We start from the raw sequence: 14,821 nt of genomic DNA, 5'->3' as shown, positions 1-14,821 counted from the left end.
TATTGTACAATATTCCAAAAAATAATACCATGGATAAAGTACAGATAATTGCGTTTTTTATTCGACTTCTGGAGAATTTGTACCCTACCCAGTACGGAATTCGGAGTGCGAGACGTTTCGCACCTAATTATGTTTCGCCCCAGGGTGATTCGCCACACAAGACGATTTGCCCCGATACATTTTGCCCTCTGGTGATTCATTCTAAGACAATTCCTGGGGTACTTGATAATAAAAGAAAAGGCTTAGATTTATATAATTTTGAATGCTGTTCTAATGATTCGAAAACAATATTGTAATAATCATTATTTTTTTTATATAAACTTCATTCTTCTCAATTCACTAGAAGAAAGATTCACTAGAAGAAAGAAAACATGGCTGAATTTTATATTGGTTTTGTGGGTTAATTGTATCAAATTTGAAAATCACATAACGTTATCTCTAAATTACAAGTCAGGGTCTGAATATGTTGCTTAGTATTATAGTTAAATACATAACAACGTCCACAGGCTTCATCATTTGTTTTCATTTTTGGGCAATTTTCAGCTATTTAATGGTTTGGGGGTAGGTTTGTTGGTTTTTTTTGTTTTGTTTTTTTTTGGTTGGGTTTTTCTTTTTTATTTATTTATTTTATTTTATTATTAGATCTATTTTTATTTTATTTTTATTTTTATTTTATTTTATTTTTTTTTTTTTTTTTTTTTTTGCTTCTTGCCGTTTGAAAAATTAAACAAACTTTTTAGTACAAATATCATGTTTACTTCAAGGTCATATTCAGGGGCGGATCCAGGAATTGTGGTTACGGGGGGGGGGGGACTTTATGAGACAGAAGAAAGCACATTTCTTACAGAACGGATTTGCCTTTCCAAGACACCTCCCATGTGGCTTGCAGAGGGAACATTCATTTTGAAAGAAATGAAATCACATCCATCACTTGTTAGGTATTGTTGTAGTTGATCGTTGTCATGTTCTTTGACTGCATCTCGAAGTTCATGTTCTGCTCCTACAAAGTTTGTTCCTCTGTCACATCTCAGTTGTCTAACTGGGCCTCTAATGGAAACGAATTGGCGTAATGCATTAATGAATGAACTGGTATCTAAAGAACATACAGTCTCTATGTGAATAGCTCGACATGCCATACATGTAAAAAGAACTCCATAACGTTTCAACTCCTTGCGTCCCTCCTTCACATACTAGGGTCCAAAGAAATCAACGGCACTATAAGTAAAGGGAGCTTCCTCGGACAGTCTGTCGGTTGGAAGATTACTCATTTTTTGAACTTCGGTGTTCGCTCGCAACTTAAGACACTTTATGCACTTGGATATCTGTGAGTATACAGCTGAGCTACATCCGATTATCCAATATTCATTGGCTCTAATTTCGTTTGTTGTCATGCCACGTCCTTGATGTTGAATTTTTTCATGAAGATGACGAATCAACAGATTTGTTAAGGGTGATTTTCTAGGGAGAATCGTGGGGTGTGTCAATTCTGGACTGAAATTTCCATGATGAATACGGCCTCCAACTCGAATTAAGCCTGTATGGTTCAAGAATGGATCAAGACGGTAGATTGGACGCGGGTATGTTACATGTAAGGCAGGTTATGCTTCCTTTTTGCACGTAAACTGCATAATTTTTAAAATCTGTCTTACACTGAGAGAGGGAGCTACTAACTCTAAAAAATTATTTTGGTTGTTTACATGAGAACATTTTGTATCATAACAACATGACAAACATTCCGTATGACGTCATTGCATGACTGTTATAAATAGATCATGGAGGTACTTTAATAGAAAATGTAAAAGTAACACATTATCCCAAGATTTAAATATTGGTCTAACTGGCGATAATGACGGTAAAATACCCCTAGTACATCAGAATTACTGATAGAATCCTACCACTTTCAATAAGAAATAATTATTGAACATTTAAACACGAAACCATCTAGGCCTAGCTAGCCCATGTTTTACATTTTGCACTGATGCTATGCAGTTTTCTTTAAAAGTTTTCTTAACACAGACGATTCTATCAGTAATACTTATCATTTCCATTAGTGGAACTCTTCAAATTAAAGGCGCGTAAAGTCGTGCTACTGGGACAACATACGTAAACGTTACTTAGGCATACGTAATATAAATTATGGTATCGAATACATATTATAACCGACTGCAAACCACGACACTGATTAAAATTCTAAAGGCAAATTTAGGAATTGGTTATTCTTACAAGAAAACGGACGAACTTATTAAACTATGTGAATCATTAGCATAGGCGTAGCTTGGGTTCGAATATTACCGAGGCAGGGGGTCGGGGGGAGGGGCGCAGCCCCCCTGAAGCTATCGACATTTTAACAACGTAAAAGGTGTTTTTTTTTTTTTTTTTTTACCGAGGCAGCTGCCTCGGTTGCCTCAATGGAAGCTATGCCACTGATTAGATTTAATGATACTAAATCTGCCAAATCTGACCGATATCCGTGGCGGATTTAGAGGGGGCGCAGCTAAAATTTTCAAATTTAAGGTAAATCGCGGTATCTTGATTCTGAAAATGTACTAAATGATAATATAAGCAATAATTTCTTCTACTCCGGGAGAAATAAATGACAAAATCTTTTGATTTCTTGAATTACTTTATTGAGAGAACTTAATTTTTTCCAAAAAAACCCCTTAAAATTTGGGTCATTTTATCAATTTCACCGTATTAAAATGATGGTAAATAGTACACTAAATAGGAGAAATATTTCAAGCCCCATAAAATCTGTAAAATCCATGAGCTTCCGGGGGCTTCGCCCCCTGGACCCACTGCCTCTTAAAGTGCTGCCCCTGGATATAAAGCATCAATCGCAAGAAGAACTGAGAAGGGAAAAACCAATATGCACATCCAACACAAAAACTTTTCTTGTAATTAATGGGATTCATATGTTATTAAAATTATTCTGTCAGATTATGAAGACATTTTATTTTATCATACCATTTGGACAGGTTCATATGGCATGGACTTTGTAATGGTTAATGTACCCCCCCCCCCCCTCCCCCTCTCTCTCATTTTCAAATATTTTAGAATAAGTTATATATTTGCCAAACTGCATTTTTTAAAGACGTTTATAACACTAATTAACACAACAAATGCGTTTCTAAACTGCATCTAAGCTATTTTGAAAATTACACAAAATATTGATTGAATTAGGACAGAGAACATCGTTGTTTGGAATTTTTATAATAGGTGTAGTAAAGTTTAAAAAAACATGTAACATCCTTGATAAATTAGTTTTAGAATATTTTTAAAATGCAGTTTGACCAATGACTATTTTATTTAAAAGTACACCATGTACATTAACTTAAAAAGGGGGGGGGGGGGGTGGGGGTGCTATGTACGTTTCGTTTATGTCCCAGTAATCTCGCGAAACTTGTGCATTTTCTTACCAATGACGCACAAGAGTCATCAAAGCGCGATAACTCTAATGTGCTGGTAATGAGAAGTATTGCCGTGTACATTAGTTTATGACGGTGTATAAAAAGTCTCTAAACGTATGCGGCCTACTGTGTTACTTTGGCAGTTTTATTTCAGTCTGTGACAGAGGAAAATCGGATCGACATGCTGAATGGAATGTTCTCTCCGTTAAACAAAATTGTCAATGAATGATATCAACATACCTTCTTAATATCAATGAATTCTCAGCTTTTCACATATATATTCCATATATCCATTGTCATATATTTCATATACTCCACATTTTGTCGATATTTGCATGGCACACATAAACAAATTCCTTGCATGTGTCAACGTCACTCGATGTATAGTCATGACGTCACCAGTTTACTTTCATATCGATCAGACAGAAATTACACAACAGCAGTATAGCATTTCGAATTTCGTTGGATCTTAGTAGCTGCATGGTTTATTTTATGCATAAATAAAACTTAAATAAAAAATAATATCGGAATTTAATATAATACTTAGTGATATACTTATTTCAATTTTGACGTCACATTGTTTTGCGGATTTTATCCCAGTTAAAATTGTCATAATCTGCCTTAACGTACCCGCGGAGAGTTCAATTTCAGTAGATTTTTTCTGTTGTTACAAGAGATAGTAAAATCCTTTATAGCCCTAGTATGAAATTCTTCTGTTGAAAACATTACCTCAGTGTCGTCTGCTAAAAAGTGAAATTTGGCAGCTGAAGACGAAATAAACAGAACAATTATCGGGTCTTTGATCCGAAAGGTAAGCACATTTTGTGTATGTTACGCAATAAGAAGGGGGGTTGTCGATGTAGATATTATAACTGTTATCATACAAATTATTTAACAATTTGATTTGTTAAAATTATATGGATAAACGTTCTAATCACTTTCCAATACCTCGATTTGTAAAACGTAACAAACACTCGCGAAAAATGTTGAGTACCATGCAATTTATCAATGACCCATTGCATTTCAGAATAAGAAATTCCTTCGGGATAAAGACACCATTTATTTTCATGACGGCTTTTACAAAACACAACCATGCACCTTATAAAATACTTAGAAGCGGAAAATTTATATGTTAATATTGATATAAACATTTTTTTGCAAAGTATTTATATCTTATCACATTAAAATTGACTAGAGTATTTACGAAAATTGAATTAATATACGACATCGTACCGGATGTTGTGGTCTGAGATATTGTGACGTCACAAATTGATAATTTTGATAAACACATTGTGCAATTAAATAATTGCGAATAGGGTTATTCTCAACCATTTCTGTTAAAACCACTGCTGTTTCCAAATCTTCGTTATTCATTTAACGTGTTGGTAGTAATGCCAGTACAATAATTACAATAATAATTATTTAAATGTATATTATTCTCCACATGATTATTTCCTTTTTGAATTGGGGTAAGTGGGACAGGTGTTCAAGTTGTATTTTAGAAAATCAGATTTTATGCATTTCAAATAAAATTATATCCTTAGATTTGGTGAATTGTGCAGGGTTTTGGATAGTTCATAATGTTTAAAGGATAAATAATAAATTTATAATTCTCTATTTTAAAACACAGCAAATTTGATTCAATTAATAATCTTAGATTTCAAACATAATAAAGGTCGTTATAATTTGCTTATGATTACATGTATATGGTATGTGCATGTTTGAACAAGTGTTTTGAGTAGGTGTAATGGCAAGACGAAAGAAAATCCAAAACCCCAAACAAGTAAAGTGGTCTTAATCGTCTATGAAAAAAGCATTAAAAATTAGGCCTACATGTGATAAACTAAGCTTTCGCAAAACTGCAGAATTACTGTCTGCAATACTAAAATCTACGCATGAAATGAGTGCGAAATGAGAACAAGATACTGATGCCCCAGCCTCCCGACCAACCGTGTACTTCACATCGGATCAAGAGAATCAGCTTGTTGGTCATATTCTAGAAATGGCTAACTGTGGATTTCGGTTGACAATTGATAGGAATATAATTGAACTTATGCTCAATATTTAATAGATAATCGAATCTGAAGCACTTTGCCGGTTTTACCTGTGTTTAATGTCAAGATTGATCGGGAAAGGAGGGGGTGGGTGGGTTGAAGGATCGAGGGAAGGAGGGAGGAAAACGGGCTGGGGAGAGAATTTAAGGGGCTGAACGACAAGATGGGATGAGGAGAGATTAGGAAAACGGGTTGGAGAGAGAGGAGGAACCCCTTGTTTGTCCTTGTCCCCACTTAATCTTCTAACTTTAGGTATCAACATTGTTGTCCCAGTTACCCCATTACAGAAGGGCAACTGGGACACTCAGCAGTTATACGATTTGTCTCCCTTCTTTTTGGAGTAATGCTTCTGAAAGAATTTCATACCTGAGAAATGAAATTTAACATATCTATCTTTTATTGCATGACATTAAACTTTTATAAATACATCTCTATTAGTATGGAATATCAAAAATAATCTAAAGTGTCCCACTTGCCCCAATTTCCCCTAAAGTTGTTTGTGTTTCTAATATGCGACATCGTTTTATTTCTGTGTCATCGTCAGGAATGTCATGATTAATCACATCACAATTTTCCAGAGGGTTTTTCATCCACAGGAAATCTGGTCCAGAAAACCAATTAGATTTCTTTACGAGTTCTGTAGCAGATGCACCACGAGATGCGACATCAGCTGGATTATTGCTAGAGCTAACATAATTCCACTGAAATGGTTTGCTGACATCACGAATTTGTTGAATACGATTGGCGACAAACACATGAAATCGTCCAGTGTCGTTAGCAATATATCCCAGACCTACACTGCTGTCCGTCCAAAACCACTCTGTTAAGTTTGCGTACTCCAACTCACTCTGTAGTATCAGGCTCATTCTTACAGACACAACCGCTGCGGTTAGTTCAAGTCTGGGTAAGGTTAAAGGCTTCAGGGGGGCAACTCTAGACTTGGCCATAACTAGGGTACAGTGAACGGTCTCTTTTTCATCTACCAAACGAACATAAGAACGCTGCCCATATCCCTTTGTACTAGCATCTGAGAAATGGTGTAGTTCCGTAGTAACAACGTCTCCAAAATCCTTTGGTTTGAAACACCTTGCAATCTCTAAATCTTTCAGGTGTTGAAGATCTATCCTCCATTTTTCCCACTGAGTTATCAATTTATCTGGGAGAGGACTATCCCAATCAAGTTGATTTCTGCACATTTCCTGAAGAATTTGTTTTCCCACTCAAACAAATGGCGAGATTAATCCAAGTGGGTCGTAGACAGAACTCAGCGTTGACAGTACTCCACGTCTAGTCAGGGGTCGATCATTCAGCACCATACTAAACTGAAATGAGTCAGACTCCACACACCATTGTATACCAAGAGTCTTTTCTATGGGAAGTTTGTCATGAAGATGATCCACATTTTCTAACGCCTTTGCTCTTTCTGTCGGTGGAATGCTTTCAAGAACATCTTTGGAATTAGACAGAAATTTGTGCAGTCTTAATCCACCTTTCTTGCACATTTCCTTGCTTTTCTGAACAAGTTTCATTGCTTCTGATGTGGTCGCCACATATTTCAATCCACCATCAACATAAAAATTGTGTCTCAAAAAGTTAGCTGTGTCCATACCGAATTCACATTCGTTGTCATTAGCTATTTGTTTCATCCCGAAATTAGCACATCCCGGTGAGGACGCTGCCCCAAACAGGTGAACACACATCTTGTATTCTGGAGGTAGTTCATTAAGGTCACCATTTTCCCACCAAAAGAAACGAAGATAGTTCCGATGTTCACTATTCACTCTGAATTGGTGAAAAATTTGTTCAAGGTCACAGACAAGTGTAATGGGTTCTTGACGGAATCGACACAAAACACCCACAAGAGAGTTTGTAAGATCGGGCCCCTGTAAGAGATGATCGTTAAGAGATTGGCCTTCATATTTTGCACTACAGTAAAAAACAACACACAACTTGTCCTGTTTATGTGGATGATAGACACCATGGTGAGGTATATACCAAGAATGTCCATCTATGCACAAGAGTTCTTCTTCTTTCACCTTTTCTGCAAATCCAAATCATTCATGAAGGACACGTAATGTAATCTGTATTTGTCATTCTTTTCAAGTCGTCCTTTCAAGTTCTTGAGACGATGAATAGCCACACTCTTGTTCGGAAGACAAGGCGAATCCTTACGAAAGGGCAACGGCATTTCATAATGTCCATTAGAAATGTGTAATCCATTTTCCAGAACAGAAATAAATTTACGATCTTCGTAAGACGGTAGTTTCACATTAGCAGATTGTTCTACGAAATCAAATTCAAACATTCGTGTTAGTTCATCTTGATTTATAACTTCTTTAGTTTTGGTTCTCATACAAAACATCACATGGCTCGGTTCCTGCATGTTAGGGCGAAAAACACGAAGATGAACCTCTCTTGAGATAATGCGATGACTTATGCTGACAGAGTCCTTTTCTTCGTTGCAATGACTTTGGTTCACAATACCAATGATGCTCCAACCAAGGTCTGTTCTTTGTCCATATGGTCCTTCATTTAGAGGTGCAATAACACCACGGGATATTAAGGCCTTAGGACAATTATAACCAATCAAAAGTCCAATTTCACAATTCTGTAAAGGCATAAGTGCAGAAGCTATAGACTCTAGATAAGTCCAACTCTGCGCCACTTCTGGGGTAGGAATGTGAGATCTGTCTGCTGGCATGATGTTGTGCGTAAATGTATCAGGAAGCGGTATCTTCAAATCACTATTAAATCCACATACGACTAAGCTTTTCACTTTGTGACTTTCCACCACTTGATTTTCTGCATACATTGTGGACAGTAATAATTTGACGTTTGTTCCTGATAGTCCAAGCTGATGGTAAGTGTCATTTGTTATAAATGTTGTATCTGACTGGGTATCAAGAAGAGCGTATACCAATTTCTCCTGATCTGGTCTGTCAATATGTGAAATGTACACTGGCACAATCATAGACGTTTTGTTTGTCACTTTGTTATTATTTGTCGAGATTGTTCTAATCTTTCCTACATGAGAGGATGTAAACTGTGTTTCATTTTCTGTCTCTTTGAACTTACAACCCTCACTCCTTCTTTGATGTGTATCACCGTGAAGAGATGTAAGATGATGCCTTTGACATTTCTTGCATTTGAGCCGTCGTCGACAATTCTTTGAGATATGCCCAGAATTTAAACAGCCGAAGCACAATTTCATATCCTGTGCATATTTTTTCCTTTCATCAATGCTCTTGGATAGGAACTCCTTACAGTCATTCAAATAATGCTCGCAGTTACAGAAAACACATGTCCTTGTTGTATCTAAAGATGACATTATTGCAAAGTTTCTTCCTTTTTCAAAGGAGGCTAATTGTCCTGTCCTGTTAGTTTTCTTAACATGTTTGGAGGATTTCTCAGTTTCACCATGTCCTTGTTCATTCTTATTTGCTTGAATGGATATCACAGGATCACACGCAATTTTTGATTCCTTTGTTAAGAATTCCATAAATTCCTTGAAAGGGGAATACTCGTTTCTTCTTCCTTTCTTTGAGCTACCAAACGACCCCAACGCAAAACATCCAGCCTGGTAATCTGCTCAGCATTTTTCGGTTTTCTCTGCTATCATTCAAAACTTCTAAGTTTCCTATACTGTGCATGGCGGTGTAACATTGCTTAAGAAAATCCGAAAATTTTTGTAGACCACGACCATCTCTTGACGCAATTGTTGGCCATTTTTCAAGTTTATCTCGAAAAGCGTTGGCAATAATGAAAGGGTCTCCGTAACGCTGGTCTAGTAAGAGTTTCACTTCCTCATAGGAATCAGTAGTAGTCATGAGGAAATAGTTTTCTATCGCCTCCAGTACTGGTCCTCCAATGTATTTCTTCAAGTAATGTATCCTTTCAGTAACAGGTATTTGTCGCCGTTCAATCAATGTTTGAAAAGTTACTTTCCATCCTGGATGCTTGAGAGGGTCTCCATAAAAACACTTGGTTCAGCAGGAGGTAGTCTACTAAGACTCATTTGCTGCGCCAATGAATTAGCCAAGTTCAGTAGTCCTTGTTCCATGTTTTGTGATCTAGGTTCAGTGAATGTTGACTCTTCATTTGTGATGTTGGCTGTAGTATACGCTGGGATATACACAGGTTCCATGGTTGATGGCATAGATGAATGATACTGATGACTTCAAGTCGGTGTAGTGCCTTGGTTAGAATTCCTTGGTATCGGTTGTCGAGGTTGAAAACAACTTACATGAGGATTCAAACCTGAAAGAGGAGAAGTAGATGTTTTGATGTTTTCACTAACTGAATAAACTGTAGTTCTAGGAAATGACTCAGCTGCAGAATATGTTGCAGTTGCTTGATTCAAAGTGTAAGGATTCACTTGAAAGTTTGTCTGTCTGTCTCTCTCAAAACATTGTGATAGTTCAACTGGTTTCATAACATGAGGAACTTGTGAACATGTCTTTGGAATTTCGGTTTTAATTGACATATCTATAACCGACGAGTTATCATCTGACTTCACTAAATTATTATTCACATCTTGAAATACTGCTGAATTATCTTTCCCTTGCAATGCGTCCAGCGTTTCCAGTTTTGCCCGAGCCATTTCAAGAGATTTTATAGTCTTCATTTTTTCAAGATCTGCATTCATTTTAGCTTGAATGTCAATGAATTTTAATTTGGTCTTTAAGGTAGCTACCTCGATCAAGGTGTCCACTGAGCTTTTGGATGATCTACTTGAATGTTTACTTGTACTAGATCTGCAACTGGAATATATGTACGTTTGCTGAGATGTGAACTTGATGACAGTTTTGTGTTCGTCTCATATGCTTCTTGTTCTCTTTCATATATATTGTCACAAACTGTTCATATTAATCTATGATGTTCTTCCTCAAGCGCTTCCTGTCTATCAGAACACTCCTTGTGAAAAGAACAAAATTCAGTACTCGAATCTTCATCAATATTTGCACAGATTTTGTCAAATGTAGTTCTAAGATCACATATGGTGTCTTCAAGAATTTCTCTTTCAAATCTTATAACTTCAAGGTCTGATGATTTATCAGTTGTTAAAACCATGACTCTGTTGGACTGTTTCCTCCACTTGTTGACAGATGTATTAAATTCAGAATTGAGAGTTTCAATCTTCCACAACTGACCTTTCAGTGTCATTTTCCTATGACGTGGTTCTCTATCTACCAGTATGTTTTGAATGTCCTGTACTTCATGTTCTTGGACAATGTTCTCGGTGTCACAGGTGTTTGTTTCGTTTTCGTTTTCCGCCATCTTGAATCTCGTGTTTAGTAATTCGGGGACGGAGTTTCACTGTGACGGGTAGTATTCTGATGTGTTCCAGTATTTAAAAAATAGGCGGAGCGCAAACTAGGGAATATTACGAAGTTTATTCATCTGTTGTGTTTACGCAATGCATACAGTCACTCACATATAATCTCGCACGCATCTACATTTCTAACGTTCACGACTTCATAAATTCCATGTGAAACTGTAACAAAATAAGAGTTTGCCTTAATTTGTTTCAAAAACAGTTCGTATTAAATTTACAAATACTAGTAGTTAACAATTTCACATGTAAATAATACACATACCTCCTTGCGCCCATATTCGCACGCACAGTCGTGAACACACCAAAACACCTGCTCAATGTATTTCTCGCAAATTTACTTCCCAAAACAGAATAGTCGCAGACTCCTAGCTAATTCGTTCATGAAATATTTCACGTAGGATAGACAAACTTATTACTGCAGTAACACAACTTGTCATTGCGCAAATGATGGACCCACAGTTTCTGTAGTCTTTTCAATTCAAATGACTTGGTTGAGTTGAGAATTTCGAGAAGAAGAAAAAACCAACCCACTTTTTCACATCTCTCCTTACATGAGTGTAATTAACAGGAAGGCATCAACCTATTTATTCGTAAGATCTACAACATGCACATTTTAGATGATCTCACAGGTGCTTGGGTTCAGGACCCCCCCCCCTTTCCGAATAAACTACATGAGTTGATTGAATTAATTTTTTTGTTGAAAATATTTCTAATGCATGTCAACAACGTCTTGCATACCCATAAAGTCTAAAATACATGTAATCCAAAATAAACCCTTTAAAAAAATACCCTCACTGGTTATTATAAGTTCTGTTATAATAACCAGTGAGAGTATTTTTTTTAAAGGGGGGGGGCTTATTTGAATTATTTTGGATTTAATGGGTATAGAAGACGTTGTTAAATCAACTCATGTAGCTTATTCGGAGGTGAGTGTATGTGTGTCCTGAACCCAAGTACCTGTGGATGATCTTAGAATCTCATTAAAATCGGAACAGACGGTGTGACGTCAAAATTATTTTTCTGGTCTTGAATACAAAAGAGTTACACATCATGACAGCCTCTATAGATCGCGGGAAATTCCATTTTTGACGTTTTCAAATTAGTACTACAGCTCATCCAGACCATATATCAACAGAATTGTATGACAAATCTTTATCATATGATTAATCATATCATTTATCATATAAAAATATTCTGGGTTGCCTTTCCTTTTAAACTTGATTCTATATAAGATAATAATTTACCCTTTTAAAAAGTTTGATTATGTGGTCATTTATTATAGATATATACTTAAAGCATATCATATATAGTAATTTCAGTACCAAAAATGAAAGAAACCAATGTACGTACATACACGTGCACGTTAGTATGATTCCGCACTTTTGTTGATGCCAATGAACAGACATTTGTATCATATACCCACAGCATGAAATTCATAATGTTTGCATAAAAATATAAGAAAGTTATAGGGATTTTGAAATTGTCCAATCAGAAATCAGCACACGAGCATGCACGTGCTGAGCAGTAATTTTAACCACAGCAATTCTTGAGGAGTTCCAAGACACACCTAAAACCTCAATATTAAAAGAATTTGATAAAAAACGATATCGTCCTTATAGAATAAACATTTGAACGACGATGCGCGTGTTCGTTGGTATTTTTAATATAGAAACAACAGGGGGTGCTTACTCCTCCTAGGCACCTGATCCCACCTCTGGCGTGTCCAGGGGTCCGTGTTTGCCCAACTATCTATTTTGTATTGCTTGTAGGAGTTATGAGATTGATCGCTGTTCGTTATCTTCACCTTGCATAGTATCTACCATCATTGTGTATATCAACTCATTCGCTTCATCCATAACAGAGTTACAGACGTTTGAGTATTATCCAATAAAAATTGGTGATTTTGACCATGATGACTATATATTTAAAAACAGTTTAGAAAGTTTAATTCAGTTTAAATTAGTTTTTCTGGACCGCACACCAGAATTCTCTGCCTACCAAAGTTGTCTGTGTGACTCGTCCATAATGCATGACCTACAAAAACAGGGCATTCGTATTTTCCGACAGTTCCTTCAATAACAGGTCTTGACGAAGAATTATCCCAATTCCAACCATTATACACAAGAAAGAACCCTTATAGCGGCTAATTTCTCTTCCGATTAGTTGAACTTTGTGCCATGTTTCGATGGAAAAATTGCGCTTATGAATTTTCAGCTGAGTGTAAACAAGCTTTCATTAATGTACAATGTATTTACTCATAATTAATCTGTTTAGCATAAAATCGATGTCCGTGTAAAATGTATTCAACACTCCATGATAATTATTATCAACCGTACCCATTCCTACGCATAACCTACTATATTCTATAATAATTTATGTAATAAATTTTACTATTATTGTGTGACTATCTCTACATGAAAAAACCAAAACTGTTTCCCTATCGAGTACGTTTACGCGGTAAGCATCAAAAGATTGCACTGACGCCTTGATCGCCAAATTAGATAGATAAAGTATACACAAAGACTAGTAACCAAATGTCCATCAATTTCTAGCATCCAATCTGAAGCTTAATTTCTCCTCATTGACATGGGTTTACAGACCAGGTAAATTTGAAGGCGGTGCTTATTTTCTCGGTCATTAAGGGTCTCAATACCTACCTATGATATCAATATCAACCAATTTCAATGGACAACAAAAAAATTTGACTGATTACAAAGTTAGAGTACAAAATTGCGATGCACATGCATGCACATGCACGCGCATGCAGACAAAATTACTGTCTTTTGCACATCTACAAATGATATACCATCATCCTATTAAGCTGCTGAAGAACATTACAAACCGATTGGGGGTATTACTCTGTTCTCAATCTAGTTATGATAACGGTTCATCAACTGTTGTCCTACATGTACCTCATTAAACACTAATGGTCGCAGTAGTTTTGTAGTTTCGCTTTGTAGGTTCGCTTTGTCCACACCTAGAACTTAGGACTTAAACAGAGGTACGTCATTGCACCAAACGATCAGCATTTTGAAGTGATTCACCAGTCCTTCAGTTATGATTTCTGTGTTACAACAGGCACGGGCATGTTAACGAACCCTTACTGCTACAGCCCTGTCTCCAAGCAATATGGCTAAATGTGTGGTAGTTCACCTGCAGTCTTAGAGCTGCTGCAACGATTCATAAAGTTTTTATTTTAATTTTTGGCCAATGAATTGTTTTCTATTCGAATGATGAGCTCACTGTATTTTAATAGTAATTCGGTTATTCAACATTTTATTTTCGATCACAGTCATCATCGTACTCAAACAGAAAATATTCAGATCACACTTTATTTAAATTGTAATAATTAAAATTCAAAAAACAAATTTTAAATTTCAAATTAGGCTTAAAAACATTGGTTACATGGTATCATAGAATGCAAATCACGGATCTTAAATGTATACAATGTTAGTCTGACTCAAGAAGTTATTTAATCACTCATTGACACTCGATAGAACATTATAGGACATCATAGGGAATAAGTAGACACAATTATAATCAGTATCCCAAATGAAGTACTGGCTGAATAAAGGTGAGCCTCTTCTCAGCATTCTTATTTTTCTCCCTTGCACAAAATTCATGCCAATATTTACTTGTTAAAAAACCCAATCTAGATCAAAAAGACCTTGATTTTGAACTTTTTTCCAAAACCAATTCCCCTTTTCCTTCATTAAAACTGCCGTCACTTCATCTTGATCCTAGTTTATAGATCCCAAATCCATCTCATCAGTTTGGATGATCCCACGTATCTCTATTATCAAGTCTAAAGATGTATGTCCCTATCAGTCCTGATTCTAAAGTAATACAACTTTCTATGCTCAAAGTTTAAGGTCAAGGCCACTGGAGATACTAGTTTATAGGTCACATCATCCTTTTATTATTTCTGAAGATTGACCTAGTTTCTAAAGTTATATCATATGGATGTTCAAGGTCAGAGGTCAAGGCTGCTGGAGCCATTTGACATCGACACTAATTTGTAGATC

General features: G+C 36.2%; 2 protein-coding genes across 2 annotated transcripts; both read right to left on the bottom strand.

Moving 5' to 3' along the window:
• Positions 1-5,919: 5,919 nt before the first annotated feature.
• On the bottom strand, positions 5,920-6,657 carry LOC125663091 (uncharacterized). The gene has a single exon (XM_048895406.2). It carries the CDS (start codon positions 6,655-6,657, stop codon positions 5,920-5,922), a length of 738 nt encoding a protein of 245 aa, XP_048751363.2.
• A 24-nt stretch (positions 6,658-6,681) lies between these two features.
• LOC125663090 (uncharacterized) lies at positions 6,682-9,605 on the bottom strand. The gene is made up of 3 exons (XM_048895405.2): positions 9,403-9,605; positions 7,498-9,006; positions 6,682-7,387 (listed from the first exon to the last, which is right to left on the bottom strand). Exons 1-3 carry the CDS (start codon positions 9,603-9,605, stop codon positions 6,682-6,684), a joined length of 2,418 nt encoding a protein of 805 aa, XP_048751362.2.
• Between the last annotated feature and the right edge of the window lie 5,216 nt (positions 9,606-14,821).

The sequence above is a fragment of the Ostrea edulis genome, chromosome 8, assembly GCF_947568905.1.
Source record: "Ostrea edulis chromosome 8, xbOstEdul1.1, whole genome shotgun sequence".
NCBI classification, from domain to species: Eukaryota; Metazoa; Mollusca; class Bivalvia; order Ostreida; family Ostreidae; genus Ostrea; species Ostrea edulis.
The sequence above is the reverse complement of the archived record's forward strand: the minus strand, read 5'-3'. Positions and strand labels throughout refer to the sequence as shown.